This window comes from Hydra vulgaris, chromosome 11 (genome assembly GCF_038396675.1).
Source record: "Hydra vulgaris chromosome 11, alternate assembly HydraT2T_AEP".
NCBI classification, from domain to species: domain Eukaryota; kingdom Metazoa; phylum Cnidaria; class Hydrozoa; order Anthoathecata; family Hydridae; genus Hydra; species Hydra vulgaris.
In genome coordinates this window covers 26965001-26992992 of record NC_088930.1, presented here as the reverse complement: position 1 = coordinate 26992992, position 27992 = coordinate 26965001, and the positions used below count along the sequence as shown (strand labels likewise).

General features: G+C 25.6%; 1 protein-coding gene across 2 annotated transcripts in view; it reads left to right on the top strand.

Annotated features, from left to right (window-relative positions):
- The window catches only part of LOC101238654 (FYVE and coiled-coil domain-containing protein 1), a 122017-nt gene that overhangs the window by 31722 nt on the left and 62303 nt on the right, over positions 1-27992 (top strand). For both annotated transcript variants that reach the window (XM_065810622.1, XM_065810623.1), the window contains exons 4-14: positions 3733-3833; positions 3918-4024; positions 8614-8757; positions 9152-9215; positions 9654-10556; positions 10661-10828; positions 11505-11599; positions 11679-11826; positions 11926-12075; positions 13504-13721; positions 14415-14553. In XM_065810622.1, coding sequence (XP_065666694.1) covers positions 3733-3833; positions 3918-4024; positions 8614-8757; positions 9152-9215; positions 9654-10556; positions 10661-10828; positions 11505-11599; positions 11679-11826; positions 11926-12075; positions 13504-13721; positions 14415-14553 — 2237 coding nt within the window. The remainder of the gene's footprint in view (positions 1-3732; positions 3834-3917; positions 4025-8613; positions 8758-9151; positions 9216-9653; positions 10557-10660; positions 10829-11504; positions 11600-11678; positions 11827-11925; positions 12076-13503; positions 13722-14414; positions 14554-27992) is intronic.

Here is a 27992-nt window from a genome sequence, read left to right as displayed (position 1 = left end):
TATTAACAAAACAAATTTTAAAACATTTTACACAAGTCCAGTGAGTGAAATTTTATCTCTATTAATTTTTGTAAGTGTACCTATCAGCTACTTTTTTAAGATTTCAAACAACAAAAGGAAGCAACATATGAAATATTTTTGCTATTTTTGCTTTTCTAAATATTTAAATATATCTTATCTTTATTGAGTTGACATGGCTAAGGTTAAAAATATTTCAATTAAAATTAAAAAAAAGTTATAAGTGCGTATAAAAATGGAATAAAACAATGTGAAATCGGAAGAAGATCAAATGTTTCAAAATCTGTTGTTTTGAAAACAATAACAATTTTAAAAAAAAAGGTATTTATAAAAGGATAAAAAGACTTTCATTATTAGACCCTTTTAAACCTGCTACAAAAATTAACGCAGAATTAGAGAATGTAAATGTGTCTAACAGAACAATTCAGAGACTACTTAGAGAGGCTAACTTATTTGCCAGCGGGCCAGCATAAAAATCATTGTTTAATAAGAAAAATATAGATGCCAGAATGGTATTTGCGAGGCGTTGTGAACACTGGATTGAAAAAAAGTTCTCTTCGGTGACAAATTTTTCTATATTTGGAAGTGATGGAATTCTTCATTTAAGATGTCTTAAACAAGAAAGGCTCAATCCCATTATATATATATATATATATATATATATTTTAATTTTATTTTTATTTATAAATATTGGGGACATACCCAGACGTGTTTTGGTACCGCTTTGTTTAAAATAAACCTTTCTTAAATCCAGATTAGTAACAAAAGTCTTCTATATCTATATATGCCTAAACCCAAATATTTAATGTCTCTATTACCATGTTTATCAAAAATGTTTCAATTGGAATAAGATATTTATTTGGTTTCATATATATAATTTTATATATAAATTTTATTTATATATTAATTTCTTTAACTATTATTTTTTTACATCAATTATTTTAGCTAAAAGTCGTTGTGAAAACAATTTCTGACTTTTTTATTTATTTAGCTAATATATGTTAATTAATTTTTAAAATGCAGGATGCTTAAATCAAATGCAATGTTTTTAAAGAGGTTTCAAGGTCATAAATGGTTATCATCAGTTAAGTGGTTATCAGTTTCTCAATCTTTACAGGAGGAATGGAGGCAAAGATTCACTGAGAATGATATTGAAAATCCATTAGGATCAGTTAGAGAATGGTTAAGAGTATGTAGAAGTTAATAGACACCACTGTAATTGACATATCATCTGTGTCGAAAAGATGCAAGGCAGTTATTGAAAATAAAGGGCATTGGACAAAATATAAGTTTTTTTAAGTTTTCTTTTGTTTGGGTAAGAGAATTAAAAAATATATATTTAGTTGCTTCCTTTTAGTCACTATACTATATATAAATGAATGTATCTTTTATTATTTTTATTTTTACATTTAAAATTATATTCATTATATTAAAAATCAATTGAAAAAGACTTTTGTTTATTAATTTTTAATCCTGGTTTAACAATTTGTTTAAAGAGTTGATTTGAAAAATACAATTTAATTTTGTCGCTTCCTTTTTGTCTGATACTGCATAAATATGAATTGCAAAATAAATTAGCAAACAATATAATAAATGTCCAATTATCAAAAATGAAACAAAAAGCAATTATTATAGATGCTCGTAAAATTAGAAGCAATTCCTTGCCATTTTTTGAGTTATAGCTTTTTTTTCACACATTTTTCTTATGTGTGTATAATTGCTCAGAATAAAAGCTTTTGCGCAAAAAAATAGCAATTTTTTAAAATTTTTATCCACGTTAAGTTAAGCAATTACTCTAAAAATGTTTATTAAAAGTAGTTGCTCTTTTTTATTTACCCAGCCTATAGCTGTGGCTAAAATAACATTATGCATTATGGTTTGATAATTTTATATGTAATGACAGGGTGTTAGCCAACCGCATATAATGTAAAATTTCCAAAGATCATAATTTAAAATAAATCCTATATCAGGCTTAGATTTAAGGTAAAATAGAATTAGTAAGCATGATGAATAAAGGAATTTAGTTGATTGATTTTTTTCTAAATGTGATAAAAAGCCTTATCATCAACAAGCAAGATCATTCAGTAAAAAAAAAAAGACGGTATTTTTTAATTGATGTCACTTATTCTCTAGTTTCGATTTTAAATATGCTTAATAAATTATTTTCATTTATTTTTTATTATAAATTTTTGTACTTATTCTTATTATTCAAAAACTCTTTATTTACATTTTTACTGTTTATCTTAAATTAGGAAAATTACAAAAATCTCTGCATATTAATAAATAATATACTTTAAAATAAGTTTTTATATTAAAGGATTTAAAAATACTTTCGACTAACTAAATTTGCTGGCAAAGTACACCAAAAATAACAGCAACAAAAGACTCAAAAATAAAACTCAAAAATAAAACTTGCAAAAATTTTTATTAAATATCGCTGCAAATGTTTTAATACCTTATCATATTTAATGCAATTATAAATCACCGTAAATTTATTTAAAGTTTACACATAAAAATTTATTTAATGATAAAAATTACAATTAGATGTTAGATGAACAAAAGTATGAATATCTATGAAAAAAAGTTCAAAAATTTTCTTAAAGTATTTTAAATCTTTAAAGCTTAAAATACTCTTGTATTTAAAAACTTAAATATTCAAAAACATTCCATACAATATATAGTGTTTTTATCGACAGTCGTCAATTAAAAGTCCTTTCACCTATTTATAAAGTTATGAGAAAAAAAAATTTCATATAATACCATTAAGTTTTTTTTTTTTACATTTATAATTTAAAAATGAAAATAAACATAAAAGAAGACAATTTATGTAAATGTTTAAACTTTATAAAACTGTATTTAAAAGCAATATACAACTAAAATAGATCATAGTATCAAATTTATTCATCCAAATTTTAATTGCAAATAATTGTCTTTTATTCTTGTTTTCTCTCTACTATATCACACAAAAAAGAGAAGCAATTTAAATATGAAAAAACTTAAGAAAAAGAAACAAGTTGAATAATTATAGTTTAACATTTATAAAATATAAATATATTCCTGTTATGAAAATAACCAACCAAATCATTTCAAAGATGTTTATATATCTAAAAGATGTAAATTTTTTCTACTTAACCTTAACCTTAACTTAACTTTTCTACGTAACCTTAAATCAAATAAATTAAGTTAAATAACTGTGGACGCAAGCCATGGGTTGCCATGATTTTTTGCAATGAACAAAAAGCTCATTGCTTTTTGACACTTGAAAAAACCCCAATGGGTTATTTTAAGTGTTAGAAAGCAATAACCTTTTTTTTTTATTCATTTTTGGTTGGACATGGCTAAATTCCCTATATCGCATAAAAACGCTTTATAAAATATTTTCCTGGCTAACACCCTGATTGAATTGATAATTATGTATATAAAATGAATAAAAAATTTTTTATGTTCTTCTACAGTTTTAATTTATTCAAAAAACATATTTTGATATTTAAATAAAGTCTAATACAAACTAATCTATTCTTGGTACTTTTTTTTTCTTGAGCTTTTTGCTGAGTTATCGTGTTTGTGACCTTTTTACTTTAATAATTCTTAAATAATAACTATAAAAATAAAATCTTCTCTATATATTAGTTATAAACAATAAAATGATATAATATAATAAATATTTTTTGATAAATGTGTATTCTTAACATATTTTCATATATATATTTTAAGAAAAGTATAGTTTTACTGGCGCAAAGAAAGATTTTTGGAATTTTCTTAGTGAAAGTTTGCCCAAGGAAGAAATTATTCGTTTTATCAATTCTATTTCTGATGTAATTTTTTTTAATTATAAATTTAACTTAAGAAATAATTTTTTTAAATTTATAAAATAAAATTTCTTATTATTTTAAATTTAGTTTAGAACTTACCAAGGTAAAGGAAGGGCTTTTATTAGACAAGCTTTAATGGAGAAATGTTTGGCAGACACGCTTCAGCGTTGCATCATCAATGAAAAATTTATTAAGTATAGAATAAAACTTTTTCTAAAAATTATTATAAAATTATTTATTTTTTAAAATACAAAATGCAAATAATGTTGTAGTTATTACTTATGGTGAATGTTGATAATTTAATAATGTTGATATATAGTTGAATAATGTTAATATATAGTTGAATAATGTTAATATATAGTTGATTAATGCTAATATATAGTTGATTAATGCTAATATACAGTTGATTAATGCTAATATATAGTTAAATAATGCTAATATATAGTTGAATAATGTTAATATATAGTTGAATAATGCTAATATATAGTTGATTAATGCTAATATATAGTTGATTAATGCTAATATATAGTTGAATAATGTTGATATATAGTTGATTAATGCTAATATATAGTTGATTAATGTTAATATATAGTTGATTAATGTTAATATATAGTTGAATAATGTTATTATTTATGGTGAATGTTGATAATTGAATAATGTTGATATATAGTTGAATAATGTTAATATATAGTTGAATAATGTTAATATATAGTTGATTAATGGTAATATATAGTTGAATAATGTTAATATATAGTTGAATAATGTTATTATTTATGGTGAATGTTGATAATTGAATAATGTTGATATATAGTTGAATAATGTTAATATATAGTTGAATAATGTTAATATATAGTTGATTAATGCTAATATATAGTTGAATAATGTTAATATATAGTTGAATAATGTTAATATATAGTTGAATAATGTTAATATATAGTTGATTAATGCTAATATATAGTTAAATAATGCTAATATATAGTTGAATAATGTTAATATATAGTTGAATAATGCTAATATATAGTTGATTAATGCTAATATATAGTTGATTAATGCTAATATATAGTTGAATAATGTTGATATATAGTTGATTAATGCTAATATATAGTTGATTAATGTTAATATATAGTTGATTAATGTTAATATATAGTTGAATAATGTTATTATTTATGGTGAATGTTGATAATTGAATAATGTTGATATATAGTTGAATAATGTTAATATATAGTTGAATAATGTTAATATATAGTTGATTAATGGTAATATATAGTTGAATAATGTTAATATATAGTTGAATAATGTTATTATTTATGGTGAATGTTGATAATTGAATAATGTTGATATATAGTTGAATAATGTTAATATATAGTTGAATAATGTTAATATATAGTTGATTAATGCTAATATATAGTTGAATAATGTTAATATATAGTTGAATAATGTTAATATATAGTTGAATAATGTTAATATATAGTTGATTAATGCTAATATATAGTTGAATAATGGTGATATATAGTTGAATAATGGTAATGTATAGTTAATTAATGTTAATATATAGTTGAATAATATTAATATATAGTTGAATAATGTTAATATATAGTTGAATAATGTTAATATATAGTTGAATAATGTTAATATATAGTTGAATAATGTTAATATATAGTTGAATAATGTTAATATATAGTTGATAATGTTAATATATAGTTGAATAATGTTAATATATAGTTGATAATTATATATAGTTGATAATTATATAGATGATTTTAATACTGCTTGCTATACGAATCAAAAAAATATAAATAATTGCCAACTAAGTAAAACATAATTAACTATTAACTATATTAGTTAGGATAATAAAGTTAACTATCAACCATGTGAATTGTCAATATTTTTGTCATCATTGATATAGAAAAATAACTGAAATTTATATTCAAGTTAAAGGTGAGAAACAATATAGTATATTAGATAAAATCTGATGTTTTTTAGATAAAGGAAGAAGGAAAGGAAACAAAATTTACTTAAATAAAATGTCTAATTAAGTAAATTTTGTTTGCAATTGAAACTGTATTTAAATCACCATAAAAAAAGAACTTATGAAGGAAGCTTTTGACAATGCATATAACCCTTATATGGCATTATTATATCTGTCATTTATTAAAGTTTAATTTGTTTTGCTTTTGTGTTCAAGTGTCGTAGCTGCTAATAAAACATCAGTGTAACAAGCGTTCCGGGGAAGCGCATGCGGTTGGACGCCTTGTTCATCCATGTCTAATGTAATTATTTTAGACAACTTGACCATATTTTTTTTTTTAACAATTCGCCTTCAAGAATTTGTGATAAAATAAAGCTATATGAAACTACAGAGAATAAAACAGTAATACTCAAAGAAATGAAACAAATACTATAGGAAATAGAAAAATTAAACAAAATAATCTAAAAAAAAATTGAAAATTGAAAAAGGAAAAATTTTGTCAAAAAAATATATACCTAAATATTTTACTGTTCATTTTTCTTTTTTTTTTTAAGGGCGTTTGCTATTTTCCACTGCTATAATTAATACAAGTTAAGAAAAAAAGCAGATAAGAATACAACAAAAATAAAAACATTTTTTGATAAACAATTTTTTTGCAACTTTTTTCACTCAGTATTTTAAGGAAATTGCTATTTATTTGTAAAAATTTTTTTAACAAGTTTTTCATGTAAAAAAATTAAAAGTCTAATTTTAATTACAAAATATTTTTAGGAGCCTATTTAAAACTCTTTTTTTAAGTTTTTAAATAAATTTTTTCAAACAAGTAATATAAAAGAAATAATGTCAGGCATGCATCAAATGTGGTAAATACATTTATAATTGAAACCACGTTATTCTTTTATTTACAGGAATATTCATTTTTATACGCGCGTCATTTTTATATGCGTGTTTATTCATTCTTATATGCATGTTTATTCATTTTTATATGTGTATTTATTCATTCTTATATATGTATTTATTCATTCTTATATGCATATTTATTCATTCTTATATGCGTATTTATAAATTCTTATATGCGTTTTAAAAAAGTACAATTTTTTCAAGACAAATTATTCTTGTTTCCTAGTAAGACTTTTTACATTTGATGATGGTTTATTTAAGGTACAAGCAACCCTCTTTTTCTTACTTAACTTAGTATTAGGTCTTTGTTTAGTTTTATTATTAAATTTATTGATTAATTAAATTATTATTCATCAAATTATTCATTTATCTAGATTTAAGTTTAACTATATTAGAATGAATAAACATGCATATAAGAATGAGTAAATATGCATATAAGATTGAATAAAGATGCATATAAGATTGAATAAAGATGCATATAAAAATAAATAGACACACATATAAAAATAAATAGATGCGCATATAAGAATGAATAACCCTGTAATTTATTCCGTTATTACAAAATTTATTCATCAGGTATTTTACAAATAAATCACAATTTATTTTCTTATTTTCTTATTATATAAGTATTTCATAAGTAAAATTATCAAATATAGCAAAAATTTTAATTTTTAAAGCGAAAAGGCGTCAAAACAAATGAACATAAGAAAAAAATTAACAAAATTTCTTATAATTCTTGCACGTAGCAAATTTCTTAATTATATGGACTGATGAAAATCGTGAATTGCTTATCAAAACATTCGAATTTTACACAAGTTGATAAAAAAAGCATCAATGTTTTTTTCATCAACTTGTGTAAAATTTGCTAAAAACAACAACCACTCTAAAATAAAGAATACAAAAGTTATGAAAAAATTGAAAAAAAAAATTTTTTTTTCAATTTTCTTTTTTTAATTTATTTTAATTTTCTAAAGTTTATTTGGTTAAACTTAATATTTCATTACAATTTTCCTTTTTTTTTTTTTTTCCTCCATAGATAAGTTTAGCTTTTTGCTGCGAATTATTGAAATGCTTTATAAGTTAAAAGTTGCGAACTGCTGTTGTCAGTGTGTCTAAGGAAACTACTTTAAATGTGGGCAAACAAAGCGTGCGACCGCACGTGCTTTCCAGGAAGGCTTGGTGTAATGAAAAAATTACCTGTTATTAGGTTTAAGTGCTAGAATTATTTACATTTTACATTTATATATTAATGTGAAATCTAAATAATTATAAGGACAACGTTAAAAACGTGTATGTGATTGGCTTTGGAACATTTAAAGCAACTAATCTATCCTTAGTCAGCTAATCTATATATATTTATCTATATTCAAAGCAGCTAATCTAACTGTTCCAAGATTAACTACATGCTGCTTAGTAAGCAAACTTGAATTTGTTCATGGTACTATAGAAGACTATTTGCACAAAGTGGGAAAGACAAGCTCTGTTTGTATACCACATGAACTGAATGTTAGCCAGCTAGGTTAGTAAGCATCACCCGCACGAACCTCTTGTCTTCGTAATTTATTTAAATATTTGCAATATTTTTAAGTTATTTGATTAAATCAAATAGAATAAAAGGTTTAAATTGAAACTTTGTTTATTATCTTCATTGATACATCATTAGGTTGAATTGATTATAAAGTTGAAATTAAAGTAAAAATTTTTTAGTTATTTTTTGACTGTTACAGCTAGAAAGTATCAATTAAACTTGTCACAACTAATGTATAATTTTATTGAATAAATTTAAAAAAGTTTTTATTGTTTAAAGCTTTATATTTTTTTAATTTATTTATTTGTATTCTAGTCAAATTTAAATACTAATAAAAATTTTAATAAAACATAAACTTATACTGGACAATTGTTTGCTATATTTAGAGATTATTTTGAAGCTGGCTCAATTTTCCAAAACAAAACTCTTTTTGGCTCTTTGATAAATTCTCTTTATGATTTAAATTCTATACCATTTAATCTACCTTATAAAGGTTATGATTTGGATAGAAGTTGGCCTTCATTTTCCAGGTATTTTTTACATTGATTATTTTTGCCATTATTTTTTATTATATAAGGAATCATTCTTATTTGTATTTAAACGTATTTTTTGTTCATAATGTTTAAAATAATGCTGATGTGATAATGAATGAATGAAAATCAATTAATTTTGGCAAAAACAGTGTTCTTAAATAAAATCCTAAAATAGTTTTGAGTGATCAAGTTTTATTGGCAATAGAAATATCTTGAAATTTTATTAAATATTACTATATATTTATAGAAATTGCTAGAATTTTTCTACAATGCATTTTTTTTACAAAAAAATTTCATAGTTTTACAAAGATTTTTAAATGGAGAACTAAAATTGTTTTTATCAAAAACAATTTTAGTTTAGAAACTTATCAAAAACATTTTCATTTCTTAGAACAGCTTTTTATGAGAAAAAAAGGTCAAGTTCACAATCAAGTTTGCTTACTTTGAATGAAGAGGTATATAGTGCATCATAAAAATATGTATCTACTTTTATGGAGATCATTTTTATTTTATATTTTTGACAACACAAAAAATTTGTTCAAGATTGCAAAAGGGATTTCTGGAATACGTAAAAAAACTTGTAATTCAGTTTATTTTTTAAATTTAAAGAATTTTGTTAAAATATTTTGATATATTAGTATTGATATGAGTAATTTTTTTTTAAAATTAAAAAATCTTTGAAAATATTTTGGCATAATCTTTTTTGTCTGATGATGAGTCTATCCATAAGTCTTGAATTGTAAAAATGTAAAACAAATATTTAATGATCTCCATAAATGAAGGTAAACATTTAAGTTTTTTCATATCTTTTAAACATAATTTTTTTTATTTTTTTATTATTTTATCAACTACTTTTATTACTTATCAACTAGTTTAGAAATTTGTAAATTTAGGTAGTTTCAGATCTTTTTTTGCTTCTAAAAAATCACATAAATATGTTAGATATCTTGTTAAGAGACTGGGACAGTGGATATAAACCAGAAAATATTTCAAAAGTGTACAGTCATCCTTTAGAAGAATTTATTGACATGCTTATGACTGTACATTCTGAGCTAGTTAAATTGAAACTAAGTCACCAAAAATTAAATGATGACTTCAATGCTTTAGAAAAAGAAAAAATGTTTATTCAAGTAGATTCTGATTTCAGAATAAAGCAACTACAGGAACAGAGTAAAGAAATTGAAAAAAATCTTCTGTCAAATCAATCAGAGCTGGAAGCCTTAAAGTCTGAAAATGTTATGTTGTTAGAAAAATGTAAGGTTCAAGAAGAAAAGTTATACAAATATTTTAATACAACTAATGACTTTACTCATAAAATAGCTAACCTAGAAGAGCAAAATAAGATGCTGAAATTAGAAATAAACAATCTTACATATGAGTTAAACAAAAAAAATGAAACCATTGCAGTGCAAGAGAAAGAATTGTTAGTTTTACAAAATATAAATGCAAAATCTGAACAAAAATTTGAGGAGTTGATGAGAGATATTAAAGATCAAATTCAAGAGAGTCATATTAGTTTAAATGATCAAATTCAAGAAAGTTACATAAGTTTAAATGGTATAAGAGAATATGATTTGAAAATTCAAAATTTAGAAAAAAAACTGGAAGATGAATCTCGTAAAAAAGATTATTTAGAAACTTTGTTAAAAAAGAATGAATTTAATTCAGAAAAACAGTTACATAATATGTGGCAAGTATTCATTAAAGAGGTAACAAATTTGTTTAAAGCAGATATAAGTAAGGATCAAATTGATGATGTCATTAGTTTGCATCATGGAGAAGATGCTGCTTTAAAGGTAATTAATTAAATAATATTACATAACTAATTATACTAGTTTTCAGTTTTTTTTAAAAACTAAATTTAGAGAAAAATATACTGTGTTAATTTCAATTTAACTAGATTATAACCAAGATCCACAATCAGTTTGAAGCTACTAAAATATTAAAAACTCAAGCAGAAGAATCTGCAGAAAATCATAAACTTGAAAAAGCAGAGCTAGAGAAAAATTTGAATGATTTACAAAAAGATATTTTAGCACTTCAAAACCAAGTTGAGACCTTAAAAGTGGTATTAGTTTTTTTTATGTTTTTCATTTTAATGTTAATATATTATTTTTTCTTAATAGTATATTGAGACCTGATGAAATGATGGTTGGAAACTCATAATAATTAAGACATTCAAAAAGTATTGTTGCTTTGTTTATGCTTTTCAAAGATTTGATTCATTATTACACTTTTACCTCAATGTTATATGCCAGGGTGTAATTTGGTGTAATCCCACTCACTAACCACATTTATTAGTGACATCCTTAACACATGCAAGTCTGATTTCTTAAAAAACATAAATAAAAATAAAATGTAATGATTATAAAATGATTACCAAAAAAAGGAAATCTTTTACAAAATTAATGTCTTTATTCTGCTTGCCATTTTTTTTTAACCTCTTTTTTTACTTCTATAAACTTCTTATCTGTCCTTGTATAGAATACATACAATTATTAAGCCTTTGTTAATCCTTTTTTTAATTATTATTATTTGCTTTTTAACTTTCTTCTCTACTTCCCAGTGTTGTCTCAATTTAAAAGGTTCCCTGCAGCATTATTGGAAGTAAGTTAAAAAAGAATATATAATTTTGCAATTACATTTTTGATAGCCTTTCTTTTTATATAATAATTTTTTATGAAAAGAATTTCTATTTTTTTTTGTAATTTGTTTGCAAAATTTGAAGTTTTTTTTTTTTATAGGAAATTAGCATCTTGAATAGAGAAAATGAAGTTGCTCTTAAAGATAATGAATTTCTCAAGGCTGAGGTGCAAAAAGTAACAATTGGTTTTGAAAGGTATGCAATAGTTTATACACAGATTTGTGCAATTTAACAAGAATAGTGTAATGACTTTATTACTGTGTATATATTTTAGTTTCAAGTTGAAGTTTGAACATGAAGAGAATGCAAAAAAATCTCAAGAGGATTCTTTCAAAAATGAAATATGTATACTATCAGAAGAAGTAAAAAGTTTGGAATTTCATCTCAGTACAAATGAAATAAAATACAAAGATATTTTAAAGGTTTTTTATTTTTTTCATTTTCATTTTATTTTTATTGATATTCGTTTTAGTTTAGTGTAAAGTTTGAAAATAAAAATTATAAATAAAAATTATAAATAGGAAAAAGAAAGCTGTAAAGTTGACTATGAAAAGTGCAAAGTGGACTACAAGGAGTTAGTTAACTCTTTTGAAAATATTCAAAGCTTAAACAGTTCAAATTTAAAAGAAATCTTATATTTACAAGAAGAAAAAAAACAAAAAATTATTGAGGTAATATTTAATTTTTAATTTGTTTAAAGTTTTTAGATAACCCTTAACAATCCTAAAAATATAATTATGAAATAAAAAAAGAATTTATAGTTGGAGTTTCAAGTATTTCTTAAATTATCTTTAACAATTTTTCATATTGCAAACAATGCTTCAATGCTTCATACACAATTTATATTTAACTTTAATAACTAGTATTTATTTCAGAGTTATTTCAATCAATGTTTATATAAAAGTTTTGAAACACTAAATTTTCAAATAAAAATTTTTTATTTTTAAAATATTACAAACTGAAAATATAGATTGGGAACCTTTTAATTTTACATTCCACACACGCTAAACTTTATACACAGATAAACTCCAGAACTTTACAGGTAAATAATCTTACACACAGATAAACTCTTCAGAACTTTACAGGTGAATAAACTTATAATTTTACAGGTAGATAATCTTAGCATGCATATAATTTCTGCATTCAAAATTAAAGTTAAAACATAAAACAGTAAAATATAACATTTTAAATGATTTCAACAACATGTGGATGCAAAGAAAAATTGCATGATTCTCAAATATCTTGCAAACATTTGATAACTCAAAACTGATGCAATAAAATGCTACTAATCTAATTGAAGTTTAAAAATGCTTAGAACACCCATATAAGGTCATGGTATGTTATTTATGATCTTTTTTGTCCATTTCAAGTTTTTATAATATGTTATATAAATAAATATTAGTTGCCAGTTGACAGCTTTTTTTTGCTTATCCCAATTTTAGTGAAGACACAGGTTTTTTATGAGATTTTTAATTTCTTTGATCTTGTTGTAATGTAACACTTTTCAGATTATGGCGTATTTAAAATATGTGTTAAAAAAAATCAATTCATTTTTTTTTTACCTATATGGGCATTTCCATAATCCATTTCAACATTCATGAAAACTTCTATATGTTATATATGTTCCAACTATTGCAATATAAACACACACAAATAATAAATATATATATTTAATCATTCAGAAAGCCTAAAATATGATAAATATATTTTTTTATAGTTTTTCTTTAAGATAATCATAATAGTATGCATGTTGCTTCAAATCTCAGCCTCTAAGTACAAAAACAAAACAAAACAAAAAATCATGCACAGAAATGGAAATGCCCATATACAAACCTACATTATCTACCATTTTATGTATTATACTGTATTATACTGCATATTAGGTATTGTACTAATATTAACCTTTATCACCAGCCATAACATTTTATATAAATAGTGAGTCACTTATAAAATACAAATATGGTAAGTGATGTAGGTTTTTATCATCATAATGCCACAAGAATGTGTGTGTGCTTTTTTGGTTATTATTCTTTGCCTAACTACATTGTACATAGATATAGTTTTTTTTGTAAATAGCTTTATTAATGTTATTTTTTAAGATTTTAGAAATGAAGTCAGAAATTGATAATCTTAAATTAGAATTAAAAAACTGCTTTAAAGAAAGAGAAGATGTTTATGAATTATATCAAAAAGCTAAAGAAGACTTTGATAGATTAAATATAGAAAAATCAATTAGTGAACATAAGTATGAAGAAATAATACAACAAATTAAAAGTGACACTGATGATATGAAAGATCAACTTATAAAACTTGCTAAGTAATTTTTTTTTTAAATTTTATTATGTTAAATTAAAACCTTTTTTTTATTTTTGATAATATTTAAAATTTTTATTTAAATTTTTAAAAGTACTGAAATTTTTGTTATAATTAAACATACATTAAACATTATTTTAAATTTGAAAAACTAATTACTTATTTTTTAAATGCAAAAAATAATTTGTGGATGGCTTTCTTTAATTTTACAAAGCACTTGTCAGACTGCTGGATCAGAAACCAAGAGTAATTATTATATATAGTTTCCAACAATTTTTTTTGCAATTTAAAAGTTTGATTGACAGTTTTTATGAACCTTATTTTTCATTTGTTTTATTTAAGCATTCCTTAGAACAATTTGCATACTTTTGTTAACTAATAAAAAAGAGCTGTATACTTTTGTTCATTTATAAAAGAAAGAAGAAATTGTTTAATAATAAAATATTCAAATTTTTTGTAAAACAGAATTAAAAATTTTTGATCATAAATTAAATTTTTAATATTTTTGGTCTAGATTTTTTTAAATTTATCTTTATTATTTTTGATTTTAATTTTAGCTGTTTTCTTATGTTGTAACAAAATAACACATGTATAATTATTAAGTTACATAAATTTATGTTTTAGATGACATTGTTGGATTTGAAAGTAATTTAAATACTAACCAGACATTAAATATTTTTAATTTTTAACTTATTAGAGATAAAGAAGAACTTTGGGAGCAAAAAAATGCTTTGGAAATTACACTACATTCTAGAATAGCAAACTACTGTGTAGATGATAAAGATGTAGAAAAATGTATGCATTGTTTGAAAATATTTTCTTTGGCTAACAGAAAGGTTGTTTTTATTATTCTTATGTTTTGTTAAATTTTTTATTTAAGCATTTTATTTAGAATATATATACGCCCAGACACATAAATATTCACAAACCCAGACTCATACACATACACATTAATACACAAATACAAATACACACACAATCACATAAATAGATACACATACAAACTCACAAATACACACACACCCAAACTCACAAATACACACACACAATCTCACACACACACACACAAAGAAGCCATTTTTTTAATGATAGGAGTGGCTTAAGTTTTCAGCATCAGATTTTTTTATAAAGTGAGTGACACTCCAACATGTAGACTATAGTTTGTCATAAAAAATTTTTTTTTTATAAAAACATAAAGGTAGGGTAGATACCTAAAGCTTTTGTTATTGAAATATTTTTACTTTTGACATCTTTAATGCTTCCCTCTTAACATTTTTTGTAAACATAAAAGTGATGTATGTTGTAATCAAGGAAAAAACCTGATGTATGTTGTAATCAAGGAAAAAACCTGATGTATGTTGTAATCGAGGAAAAATAAATAACAACAATATGTTGAATATACTTTTTTAAAATTAATTCCTTGTTTTTTATTTAGACAAATGATATTTTATGGATAGATATTGTTTAACTATTTTTAAGAAATTACTGCATCAACAAAAACTTTAATTAAGCTCATTTTTTATCACAAAATTTAACTTCAAAGTATCTTTTCTAGTTTAAAGTTATGCTAAACTTTACTCCTTGGAAGCAATCTATTTAATTGTGTTGATCTTTTTTTTTTCTTTAAAAAATTTTGCACAAAAGTTTAATTACATTACTTTCAATAGCAAACAGTTTAAATCCATCATTAGCTGTTAACCAATAAATATATTTTTTATTACTGTTAATGGCTTGATTTAAAGTACCTAAATACAACATACCTCAACATAATTAAATATTTGCTTAATCAGTTGCTAAATATCTCTTTAACTCTAGTAAGTAACATTTTTAATTCATTATGCTGGGAATTTTATTTTGTAGTTGATTTGTTTTCTAAGATGTTGATCCTATTTAGAAGTGTTGATAAACTGCATAAATCTTTTCTTCTGCACTTTTCTTCTGCAGCAGTTAGTGGGTGCCTCCCAAAATGGGTACCTCCAGTAGCTTCTGACATTCTATTGGCAACTATAGCCAGAGTTTTTTTTGGGTGCAAAATGTTTTAGAGATTGACACCAATAGGGAGGCAAAAGTTATTGGGGACTGCCTCCAAAAGAAATTTTGGAGGGAAAATGATTTGGAGGTTGCCCCCATTGACATTTGCCTTCAAGCTGGCTGCAGCCTCCAAATCGGAGATGGAGGTTTTGCCTTCCGCTGGCAGAAGTAATGAAAAACATTTCACGTTTGTTTTTAGGTTAACAAGAAATTTAGATATTAAGAGCAAATAATAAAAGTTTGACTTCAAAGGTTAAAAAAAATTTTAAAAAAGGGAACAATACACCAATGTTTTAAGGTGGACATATATGGGCTCTTGTTTTAAACTCATGTAACTTTTAAAATATTCAAGATCATTTTGTTCTGTAAAAAGATTCAAAACAATCACAAAGTTTGTCAGCTTTTGATGTTTAACAAAATTATTTAACCATTTTAGAATTTTTAATAAACACTCAGATTTGACAGTTTATGCAGAATTTCAATAATTTCTTGCTACTTTTTTGATATTATTTTTTTATTAGAAACATTTTTAGATTAATTTAAAAGCCAAAAAAACTCTTCTTAAACCCAATGTTATTCATGGAATCAAATAATAATCAGACAAAAATTGCAAAAAAAATATTGAAGATATTTTAAAGTTCATAGAACAATATTCAGGATGTTTTAAAGTTCATAGAACATTATTCAAGATTTTTTAAAGTTCATAGTACATTATTTAAGATGTTTTAATGTTCATAGTACATTATTTAAGATGTTTTAAAGTTCATAGAACATTATTTAAAATGTTTTAAAGTTCATAGAACATTATTTAAGATGTTTTAAAGTTCATAGAACATTATTCAAGAAAATGTTTTAAAGTTCATCGAGCATTATTCAAGATGTTTTAAAGTTCATAGAGCATTATTCAAGATGTTTTAAAGTTCGTAGAACATTATTCAAGAACTAAAAAAAGACCTTTTAATTATTAATTATATAAACAAACAAACAAAAAAAAAGTTTTATTTTCAGTTGATCTAATAAAAGTTCTTTTATGTTTTTTATAGAAACTCATGGTTTTTTTGGTCATTTTTGGCCAAACGAAAATTTCTATTTACTTCAAGATTTAACAGCAATAATCTGTAATTCTTTTGTTTTCTCTGATTTAACAATAATAAACTGCAGTACTAATGTAATTGTAGCTTTAAGCTTTAAGTTAGGACCCAATCAGTATTTCAGTCATTTTTTAAAATTAAACACCAAATGCTTCACAGGTTTCTTGTTTTTTACAGGGTTTTTTATAAGAGGAGTTTTTAAAAATGTTTTCTAATTCAGAAAAAAACTTTTTACTGGCTATCCATCCATCCATGTCTACAAATTGCTATGTTATAATTTACAAATTAACAACTTTAAAATGGAATTTCATATAGTTGCCACCTTTATCCTCAGCAAAAAGGAGCCATACCTTTTCACCAAAACCTACATAAGAGTTAAGATGGTCCTGATTTTTAAGATTGTTAAAAACTTCTTCAATATAAGTTGTATAGTTTTTAACCATTTACACAGGGACAAGGTGCTTCGTTCACAGATGGATAAAGTACTTGGACCTGACAGTAACATGTTCTTTACTAACATACATTGTTCTTATTTTTCTGTCTCATTTTGGTCTCAGTTGGGAGAATCTTTGCACCAATATTATACAAAATATGTTCTGGTCTTAAGAATTCAGCCGTGGGTATCCTTATTTAGCTCTGAAGCTCTACAGCATCAAAAACACTTAACTGCACTACAAAAACTTATTTGTAATGCAACAAAATATTGACTTTTAACAAGACAGTACATGACAAAACAACATACACAACTCACTTTGAAAATCTGAACCAATTGAAGGAATATAAATGCAATTTTAGATTGTCTAGCTCTACTACACCTACTTAACTTAGAATAAGGTTTATTACAACTTAAGTTAGTGTAAATATATTGTTTAACTAATGGGCTATCAAATGATGTAGTATAGGGTTTAGTACACTTACATCCATGCAACAGTTCAGAAGAACCAATATTGTCGTAGTTAAATAAAGAATCAGCAACAATTAAATCTTTAAAACTGCTGACAAAACATTTGCAAATTTGCAAATATCTTGTTTTATATCACAAAATTTTGCTATATATATGTTTTTTTTCTTTAATTTTTTTCAGCAATCTAGAATTTTTGGCACAAGCAGATGCAAATTTACTTTGTGCTGTTTTCAAATTAATTAAAAAAAAAAAATTGGAAGTGCTCCTCCTGTTTTAGCTTTTTCTAAATGAGAAGTTACATTACATTTTGAGATCTTTGTTTTGAGAATTTCGATACCTAATGTTCTGTTCAGCATTTTCGATGGACTTTAAAATGGCGCACTCAAAACTCTGTAAATAATGAAGATTGTTGTATTTTACAGAATGGTGAAACTGCACCAAATATATTTTTACAACAAAAACTAAAATGACCACCTTGAAGAAAAAAGAAAACTATAGAAATCCAATTTTAACATTTACAACTTCAATTACAAACCGAATTTAAACAATTACAAATATTAAAACATCTACATCTATACTACTAATACTAGAATTAAGAAAAATATAGGAAAACCTCATTTCCTATTTTCAGTATGTTTACTTAAGAAATACTTTATGACAAAATAAAAAATTTACAAAAAATGAATTAAATTATACCGAAAAAATGTTAAGGTGTTAACATCTCGAGTTAACACCTTTATGTAAAGGTGTTAACATCTCGAGTTGCAATGTATTAATGTTTTTTACAAATAATGTTCTCATGATCTTACTTTTCTTTCATTAACTTTTTCTTAGCCAAATTCTTCACTAGATTCTAAATTGCAACTGCAAATTAAAATCTATTGAATAAAAAAAATTTAAATGAGCAGAAGTCTCTAAAGTACTGATACCACTGAACAAAAGTTGGTGGGCTTATTCCTACTAACTCAGCTGCAGCAGTAAAAGGGACTTCGGTAACCCATAACAGCATAAATAAAAGTACTTACACTTAAAGATGTTGACCATTCAAAAAAACTGATTCATATAGTCTTTTAACAGCTGTTACATCGCCATGTAAGAAAAAAACTTAAAGAAACAAAATCTAGTTTAACAGGATTAGATTTTATTAAAGGAACTTAGTTCTTATATATAAAAAAAAAGTTCAAATAAAACTTTAGCTCATTTATGTTTTAAATACTAATCTAATTAAATATAGCTTGTTTTAAATATATTATTTTATGATATGATTAAATATGATATTTATCATATAATGTCATGAAATATGATATGATGATTACCTACTTGACACCGCTCAAATCTTTGAATAGTCATTTGCTGCTCACAGATACATGCTTTATGAACAGAGATTAATCTGTTTTGATGGAAAAAGTTATTAGCCTTTTTTCTTTTTCTTTTTTTTTTGCATTTTTAATTTATCTGTTTGCTCCACATAACTTTATTGGTTAACTGGCTCCTGATTCCTATTTAAATTGAAAAAGTCATCTGCATCTGCTTTTTTTTTTTGTGTGGAGCTTTTGACAGTTGCAGTTTAAGGAATGGTTTGTTTTTCGAAGCTTTAAAATTTAGACTAAGTTTTTTTATGTATGTCAACTTTGAGCACATTTAATCAAACTCATCATTACTATCAAATCTCATCATTACTAAATATATTATTAAATATAATTATTTAACATCATTATTAAATATAATCAATTGACAAAATTGTTTCATATTGATAATGGCTTTAAACTTTTAAAAAGTTTAAATCTTTTAAAAGATCGTGTTTTAATCTTTTAAAAGTTTAAAACATTTTAACATTTTAAACTTTGAATGTTTAAAAGTAGAGTACTTTTTAACGTTTTTAAAAATTTTTTGTTGTTGTTGTTGTCAAAAATTTATCAAAACTATTAAATACGATGATATTGCAATTTTTTAATGTTAAAAGATTTTATCTTATGAGATATACCTAATTATTAAAAATAAGAATATGTTATTGTAAATAATAAAACAAATAAAAAACTTTGATCAAAATCTGATAATTTCACTACATAAAATTTTTTGTCGAAATGATTTTTTTTCCAATTGCATGGAAGTAAAATTTCCAATTTTAAAATTTTTTTTAGAATATTCAACTACAAATTTAGTTGATAGTTAAAATTTCTTTAAATAGACAAATCTTTTGTATATATAAAGAAACAATGACATCAAGTTTTTAACGTTTGCTCTTAATAATATTTAAATTGCCCAGTACTACCTGCCCCATGCCTTGCTGCTTTGTAGGGTTAGAATAAATAAACTCAGTCTTGAAAATCCCAGAGTTCCAAGGCAATTTTTAAAAATCTTTTAAAAAAATGCCTTGGGACTCTCAGTTGAAAAAAGGCTTAAGATGGTGTCTTGATAAAAATACTCATCTTGGGCAGATGTTAACTGCATCCAGCTAAAATTTCCCAGCCTTGGGGCTCTTGGTTAAGTAAAGGCTAGAGGTGGTGTCTCAATAAAAATACTTATCTCAGGCAGATGTTAACTGCACCCAGCTACTGTCTTTTAGAAAGCCTTCTAGGCAAAAACTTTAAAGGTGAGCAGAATAACTCTGCTGACCAGCCTTGAACCCTTTTTTTATCTATTAAGGTGGTACAGATGTAAACCTTTGTTATATTGTTTCCTACCTACAATGATGAATGCTGGATCTTCTTGTCTCAGATTTTTGCTTGTGCTTGATAGTGGCTATCCAACTCTTCCTGTTATTTGAATATATATTAACTCTTACTTCTAATAAGGGTACAGCTCTAAAAATCAGTTTATTGGTTTGAGGCCGGCTAGTTGGATGATCTCCAAACTATGTGGTAGCTCTCAGAGAGGCTGATTACATCAACAGCTGTAAAATATCAGAATATTAGCAGTACTATGTTGCGCATTGATGGTGTTCCTATTAATGCTTTTGGTGTGCATTGTTGGGGCTGCATAAGGAGCCCTAAGTTACAACTTTAGGTTAATTAGCAGCTCTGAGACAACTGCAAAACTCATTGCTTGTGATGCTGTGTTCTATCTATGAATGTTCTATCTATGAATGTTCTATCTATAAATGTTCTATGAATTTCTCTTTGAACTTAAATCATGCCGAAAGTAGCTCATAATATTGAACATAAAAAACCATCCCCACCACCTCTCTGTTTCAATATATCTTTCACAAATATTCGTGGTCTTCAAAATAACCTTCTATCGGTTAAATCTTACACCATTTGAATCTTCCTCTGGCAAAATTCACCAGACTTGCTTGCTTTTTGTGAGACTAATTTAAGTTTAACTGTTCCTTCTTCTGACTTTAGTATTGATGGGTACTATCCTTTGATTTGCAAAGACTCCTATAGTCACAAACATGGCTAGTGGATAAACTTTCACATTAATTCACCTATTTGTCAACAAATCAGGTTTGAATCCTTTGACCATTCTTTTATTTGCTTCTGCTTAGCACTTCTTCACTCTACACCTTTCTATCACCTTTCCCTTTGTTCTTTATTGTTCTCCTTCTTCTCATGACTGCATTCTTTTATATACAATTTCTAATCAAATTGAACATGCCCTTTCTCTTTACCCTGCCAATATTGTTGTTAATGATGACTTTAATGCTCATAACAGTGAATGGCATGGCTCTAATGTCACTGACCCTAGTGGCACTTAAGCCTAATGCTTCTGCATTTCTCAATTTCTTACTCAGATAGTTAACTTTTTGACTTGTTTTCTAAACAACTCTAATCACTTACCTTCACTCCTTGATTTGTGTTGTGTCTCTGAACCTAGCTTTTGTTCAGTTTATCCTTATTCTCCTTAAGGTGGTTTCGACCAATAATCTCTGTAAATCTTTTATCTTGTGAGTCATTCCATGTCAACTGGACCAAGGTCCAACATGGACCCCCTCAGATTTTGATGAAACTTAGTAGGTTTGTTAATATCAATGAGAAAAGCAATTCCTGAAAAATTCAGCATAAAATCTTTTGTGGTTCATAAGGTACAGTCGTTTGAAATTTCTGATTTTTCCAAAAATAAAAACTTCAGTAGCAAAAACATGTCTTGTTCATACTTTGATGCTCTATATTTTAAAAACAAAATTTCAGAAAACCTTCTAGCTTTTTTTATTGTATACAACTCTTGACTTTCTTTAATAAAACTTTGACATTGAATTCTCAAATGTCACATTTTTTCCATAATGGCTACCTAAAAAAGCTTGTTTGCAAATATAAAAAGTTGATTTTTGATGAGTCAATATACAAAATCTGCAATTTAAGAAGTGAAAAGACATACTTTTTTAGTTTCTATATATGGTAGGCTTCCAAATTTTTTAAAATTTACTGATAAGATACAAATCAGTAAAATATTATAGACTTCTAAAAATGGCTGCAGCTAAATCTTAGGAAAATGTGCCTCCACTTCAAAGCACCGGTAACCAAGGACCAACACTGATTTTAATAATTTTTTTTTTCTTCTACTTTAATAGACTTTATTTCAGTGATTTTAGAAAAAAAAATAGTGGGTACTCATGGGGAAGTTACAAAATCAAAACAATGAAAATTGCCAAAAATGCATTAAAAACAATAAAAACAAAGTTATTGTTGTACTTTAGTTAGTGTTATATATTCTAATACAAAGTATGTATGAATTTAAAAGTATTTCACAATAAGTACTAGACTCAGTTTTTAAATAGCCCTAGCTCCTACTTGCCAACTCCCCCCCCCCCTCCTATCCCAAGCATTTACTTTTTAACATGCACATTTTTGTCCAGAACTTAAAAAAAATTTGTAATTGGACACTTTTTATTACACGGTGTGTCTGGTTTCATCTCTGATGTATGAAGTGCCTTAATACCCAAACACACCACTAAACATACACATATAAAAACTGTGAAATTTAGTTTGAAATGTCAGACAGTAAAAAGACTACATATAAAACTTAAAAGTAGCCTATTAGGTTAAAATGAAAAAAAAGACTTTCTAGTCTAATTTACTCAATATTTAATACCATGGCCATAAATTTTGTAATATTTTTCCAATACACTCACTATTCCACCCCTCCCCATTAATTTGACTTATTTCATTATCATGTTCAAATTTAGATTACAACTTATACCAAGTTAATATAATAACTTATATAAGTTATTTGATTTGTCAACACAATGCACAAGTTGATTATGTAATAAAAAATATTATCTAACAAACAATCAATAAACATTGCATCTTTTAAATAAATTTTTGCTAAAAAACTATGTTTAAAACAAATAAATCTAATTTATAATAATTTTTGCTAAATTGTTATTTAATTATGTTCTTATGCTATTGTACAAATGTAATATTTCAGTTTTTTCTTGAGCTGATAGTTCATAGCATCTACCAGTTGTTGATTGAACTTTTAAAGATGAAATTTTGCATAAAATGTGCGTTATTGGAACCTAGCAAATATCTTCTTTATGTGGCCAAGTAAAAGTGTTTAACAAAATAGACTGCTTCATGAACTTGATAAGAACATCTTGATTTTCTTCAGATATTTCCACAATATTGCCTAAAAACTATTTTGCATCATAAACACATGCTATATTAATTCCTGGTGAAAGTGAAGAAAGTGGAACCATATGATGCATTTTAGAAACATTTACATTAGTATACATATTATCAAATGACAACCGTCTCATCTGTAAAGTAGTTAATGATTGTGGTATAAAACAATGGTGGTTTCTTGTTCCTGGAATTGTTGAACAAGTAGCATAACGTTCTTCTAATTTAAACTTTATGCAATGTAATACAATTGCGTCATTTGAAATGTATTGAAAATATATTTCTTTAATATTTTGTTTACACCAATCATACATTTTTTCAGGTGAATTGATAGAATCTGTTAGTGATTGTAAACTGGCCCTAGCTGCAAGTCTTTTGACAGAGCCCCCAACACCATCACAAGCACTCTTTCCATGTGATGTGGCAAAAAAATGCCATTCTGCAGATACTTTATGATCTAGTTTATGGTGACATAAATTAGATATGTTTTTTTAATTTTTATATTGTGAACCTGCACCATCACTAAAATAAATGCAGTGGTTAAAGTAAGGCATCAACTCTTTTAAATGTTTTTATACTTCATAAATGAAACAATGAACTGAGTTTGTATTGTGTTGCAAATGATCTGAAATAATACAAACGCTTTTACATTTTATCATATTTTCTTTCATATAGTAAATAACAAAAGGATGCAATGTTGCTTGACTGTTGTTCCAATGGAAACCTTGTACTGCATCTTGAATTAAAAAACTGTAATTTTCAGCAAAGTCTAGTAATACTAAAATATGATTACTTGGTAATGTTATTTTTAGATGCTACAAATATGCTGCTTGATTTTTGGCTATATAATGATGATCTCTTAATTGGTCTATTTGTTGACAAGCTTTTTCAATAAAATCATCCACTGGAAGAGTTAGTGTAACTATATCATGTTTTTTGTTGGCTTTTTGCCACTGATTAAAGGTAATTTCTTCCATGCTGTGCTTATCAAATAAAGCAGTAAGATACTCTTTAAGTGTGTTGGTATCTGGGCAGTTATTGCAACTGTACATCATGCAATCTCGATTTGTTAAGTCACATGCAACTAATGCCACGAGGTCTTTATAGTCTAAAATATCTGGTACTTTTAATGCTAAAAGTTTTGCATTTTGGTGGTACTCACAAACACATACTGAATGGAGACCTGAAGCACCTTCAATAGGAATACACCACTTAGATCTAAGTTCACAAAACTTAGAAAACCCAATCTTGGCGTCAACTGAAATTTAAATGAACTCTAAATAAAGTTCTTTTATATTAACTAATAGAAGTCTTTTTTGAAAATGTTGTCTTTTACCATTAACTTGGATTGAGACATACTATTTCATACCTGGACACATTCGAGAGTATTCATCTGATTGGTAAAATTCATGAACTTGATTTTTTACTTTATCACTAATAGATCTTCCTTCTTTTTTAGATGATTCTGCCATTATGCCACAAATTTGTTTCAAATTCCTTGCAGCTTTTATCATTCTAAGGGAAGCAGAAAAATAGTTTTGTGCATAATTAATGCTCCAACTCTCAGGAACCAAAGTCAGTAACTTAAGTTTTTTTGATTTCGAAGAAACATCAAATTTTGCTTTAACTAATTCCATTAATGAATCCAAGTCTTGTTTACTTTTGCAACACAGCTCTTTTATTTTTGGTTCATCCTTAATTAAATCTGGAGAAACTCCCAAAACAGTTGCTATTTTCTTTTGGGTTGCAGTATGGATTTTGTTCATTTTTCTTTTTGCATAGCTGACCCGGTCTTTATGAGCTACTAGTTTTAAAGGTGAACAACCAAGGCTAGTAATGCTTGAATCAAAGTTTTCTTTTAAAATGTTAATCTCATTAAAATCATTATCTTTATGTTGACATGAATCGCTTCCATAATCTTCTTTGTTATTTCTTAAATAAAGCATTTTTCGACATTCTGTACAAAGCTTATGACCAGGTATTAAATCAAACTCCTTCGCAACATCCAAACTGGTTACTCTGATAGATTCTAAATGGTAACACAATGATAAAACATTAAAGAAGCCATTATCTTTTAAAAAATTAATTAAATAATAATTTATATATGTCAAATTTTGTTTTAAATTTTAATTTAAAAAAAAATTTGACATATAACTTAACTTTTTAATTTAACTTTGTGTTTGTTAAATGGATCGCAACAAAAGCTTCCATCATACTAAGTCTCAAATCTATTTAAGTAGACCTTTTCATGGTGATTACAAATAGTTTGAATATGATTGACTTTACTCCGCAAGTGTACAAGTTCTTGATCTTTTTTTGTTAATTTCTTAAAACCTTTAATTTTTTTGATTTTGGTAAATTTTACTTCATGACAACTATAATTTAATGCTTTTCCAATGGAACATTAAGTTAGATCTAGCAATGCACTTGCTATTTACTTTTTATTAATACCTAAAAAGATTTATTTAAAAACAAGTTTTGAAGCTAAGGTTTCCATAAGTTTTGGCACAACAAATATATAGGAATTGATAAAATTTCTAAATAAAAAAAAAAGATATAAAAAGATATAAAGATATAAAAAGAAAACTCAATAATTTGCTTGTTTTTTATGTCACAGCTTTTAAATGTGTATGTAGAATTCTTTGTTTGTGTATATAGACACTTCATACACCAGACATATTTCTTTCTAAGTTTTAGGCAAAAATGTGTTTTAGGTTCTTTCTAAGTTTTAGGCAAAAATGTTAAAAAGTAAATGCTTGGGATAGGAGGGGGGGGGGAGGGGGCAGGTAGGAGCTAGGGCTATTTAAAAACTGAGTTTAATTCAAGCCTAATTAAAAACTTATTTCTAGTACATATTGTGAAATACTTTTAAATTCATACATACTTTGTAGTACATATTGTGAAATACTTTTAAATTCATACATACTTTGTATTAGAATATATAACACTAACTAAAGTACAACAATAACTTTGTTTTTATTGTTTTTAATGCATTATTGGCAATTTTCATTGTTTTGATTTTGTAACTTCCCCATGAGTACCCACTATTTTTTTTTCTAAAATCACTGAAATAAAGTCTATTAAAGTAGAAGAAAAAAAAAAAATTATTAAAATCAGTGTTGGTCCTTGGTTACCGGTGCTTTGAAGTGGAGGCACATTTTCCTAAGATTTAGCTGCAGCCATTTTTAGAAGTCTATAATATTTTACTGATTTGTATCTTATCAGTAAATTTTAAAAAATTTGGAAGCCTACCATATATAGAAACTAAAAAAGTATGTCTTTTCACTTCTTAAATTGCAGATTTTGTATATTGACTCATCAAAAATCAACTTTTTATATTTGCAAACAAGCTTTTTTAGGTAGCCATTATGGAAAAAATGTGACATTTGAGAATTCAATGTCAAAGTTTTATTAAAGAAAGTCAAGAGTTGTATACAATAAAAAAAGCTAGAAGGTTTTCTGAAATTTTGTTTTTAAAATATAGAGCATCAAAGTATGAACAAGACATGTTTTTGCTACTGAAGTTTTTATTTTTGGAAAAATCAGAAATTTCAAACGACTGTACCTTATGAACCACAAAAGATTTTATGCTGAATTTTTCAGGAATTGCTTTTCTCATTGATATTAACAAACCTACTAAGTTTCATCAAAATCTGAAGGGTTCTATGTTGAAATCCTAAAATTTTGGTCCATTTGGCATGGAATGACCCTTGTACTTCTTCAGACTCACCATTGCACTACATGCTACTACTTCTGATTTTCTTTGTGACTGTCCTTGGACTGATATCTTTTCTTCTTTCGCTAATAAATGTGCCTCCTACATAACCTCCTGGATCTAAGCAGGAGTGGATACTTTTATTCCTACTTGTCGATTCCAAGTTAAACCTCATTCTACTCAATAGTTTTCACCTATTTGTGCAGCTGCTATATCTAATTGTAATCATTTTTTTTAACTTTTTCAAAAGAACAACTCTCTTGAGAACAAATACCTATTTATTAATGCAAGAAATCAATGCAAATAGGTGCTGTCTGATGCTAAGCTCTATTATTCCTAAATTGCTAAATTTCGTATCTTATTTCAGAAGTTAGGTTTCAATGACTTTTGGAAAATCTTTAACTGCAGCATTAACAAATGTAGTTCTGACATTCCATCTCAAGTTCATGGGGCTGATCTTACTACCTCTCCCATGGACAAGGCTAAACTGTTTGCAAAAAACTTTTCTTCTAATTTTACTCTTGAATCCTATTGCTAACTTTTCCTTCCTTTCCAGTTAAATAGATTAACCCATTGTTACGCATTCAAATCACTCCAGTTTTTATTGCCAAAGTCAAATCTTAATTAAACTCTTCTATGGCATAATGTCCAGACAACATTCCTGTCACAGTCTTACAAAAGTGTTCTCAAGAACTCCCTTCAACTCTCTCTAAACTATTTAACTCTCTAAACTATTTAACGTTTGACTGAATCTTATTTTCCTGCCTGCTGGAAAATGGCAACTGTGGTTCCAATTTTTAAAAACTCTGGAGAACATTCTGTTCCCTCTAACTATTGACCAATCAGTCTTTCTGTTATTAGTAAGGCCCTTTCTGTCATTAGTAAGTCATTCAATAAATTTTCAACATCCCATTTTCAGTCAAATAACTTACTGTCAGACAATCAATATGGCTTTTCTTCTCGCTCTACGGAA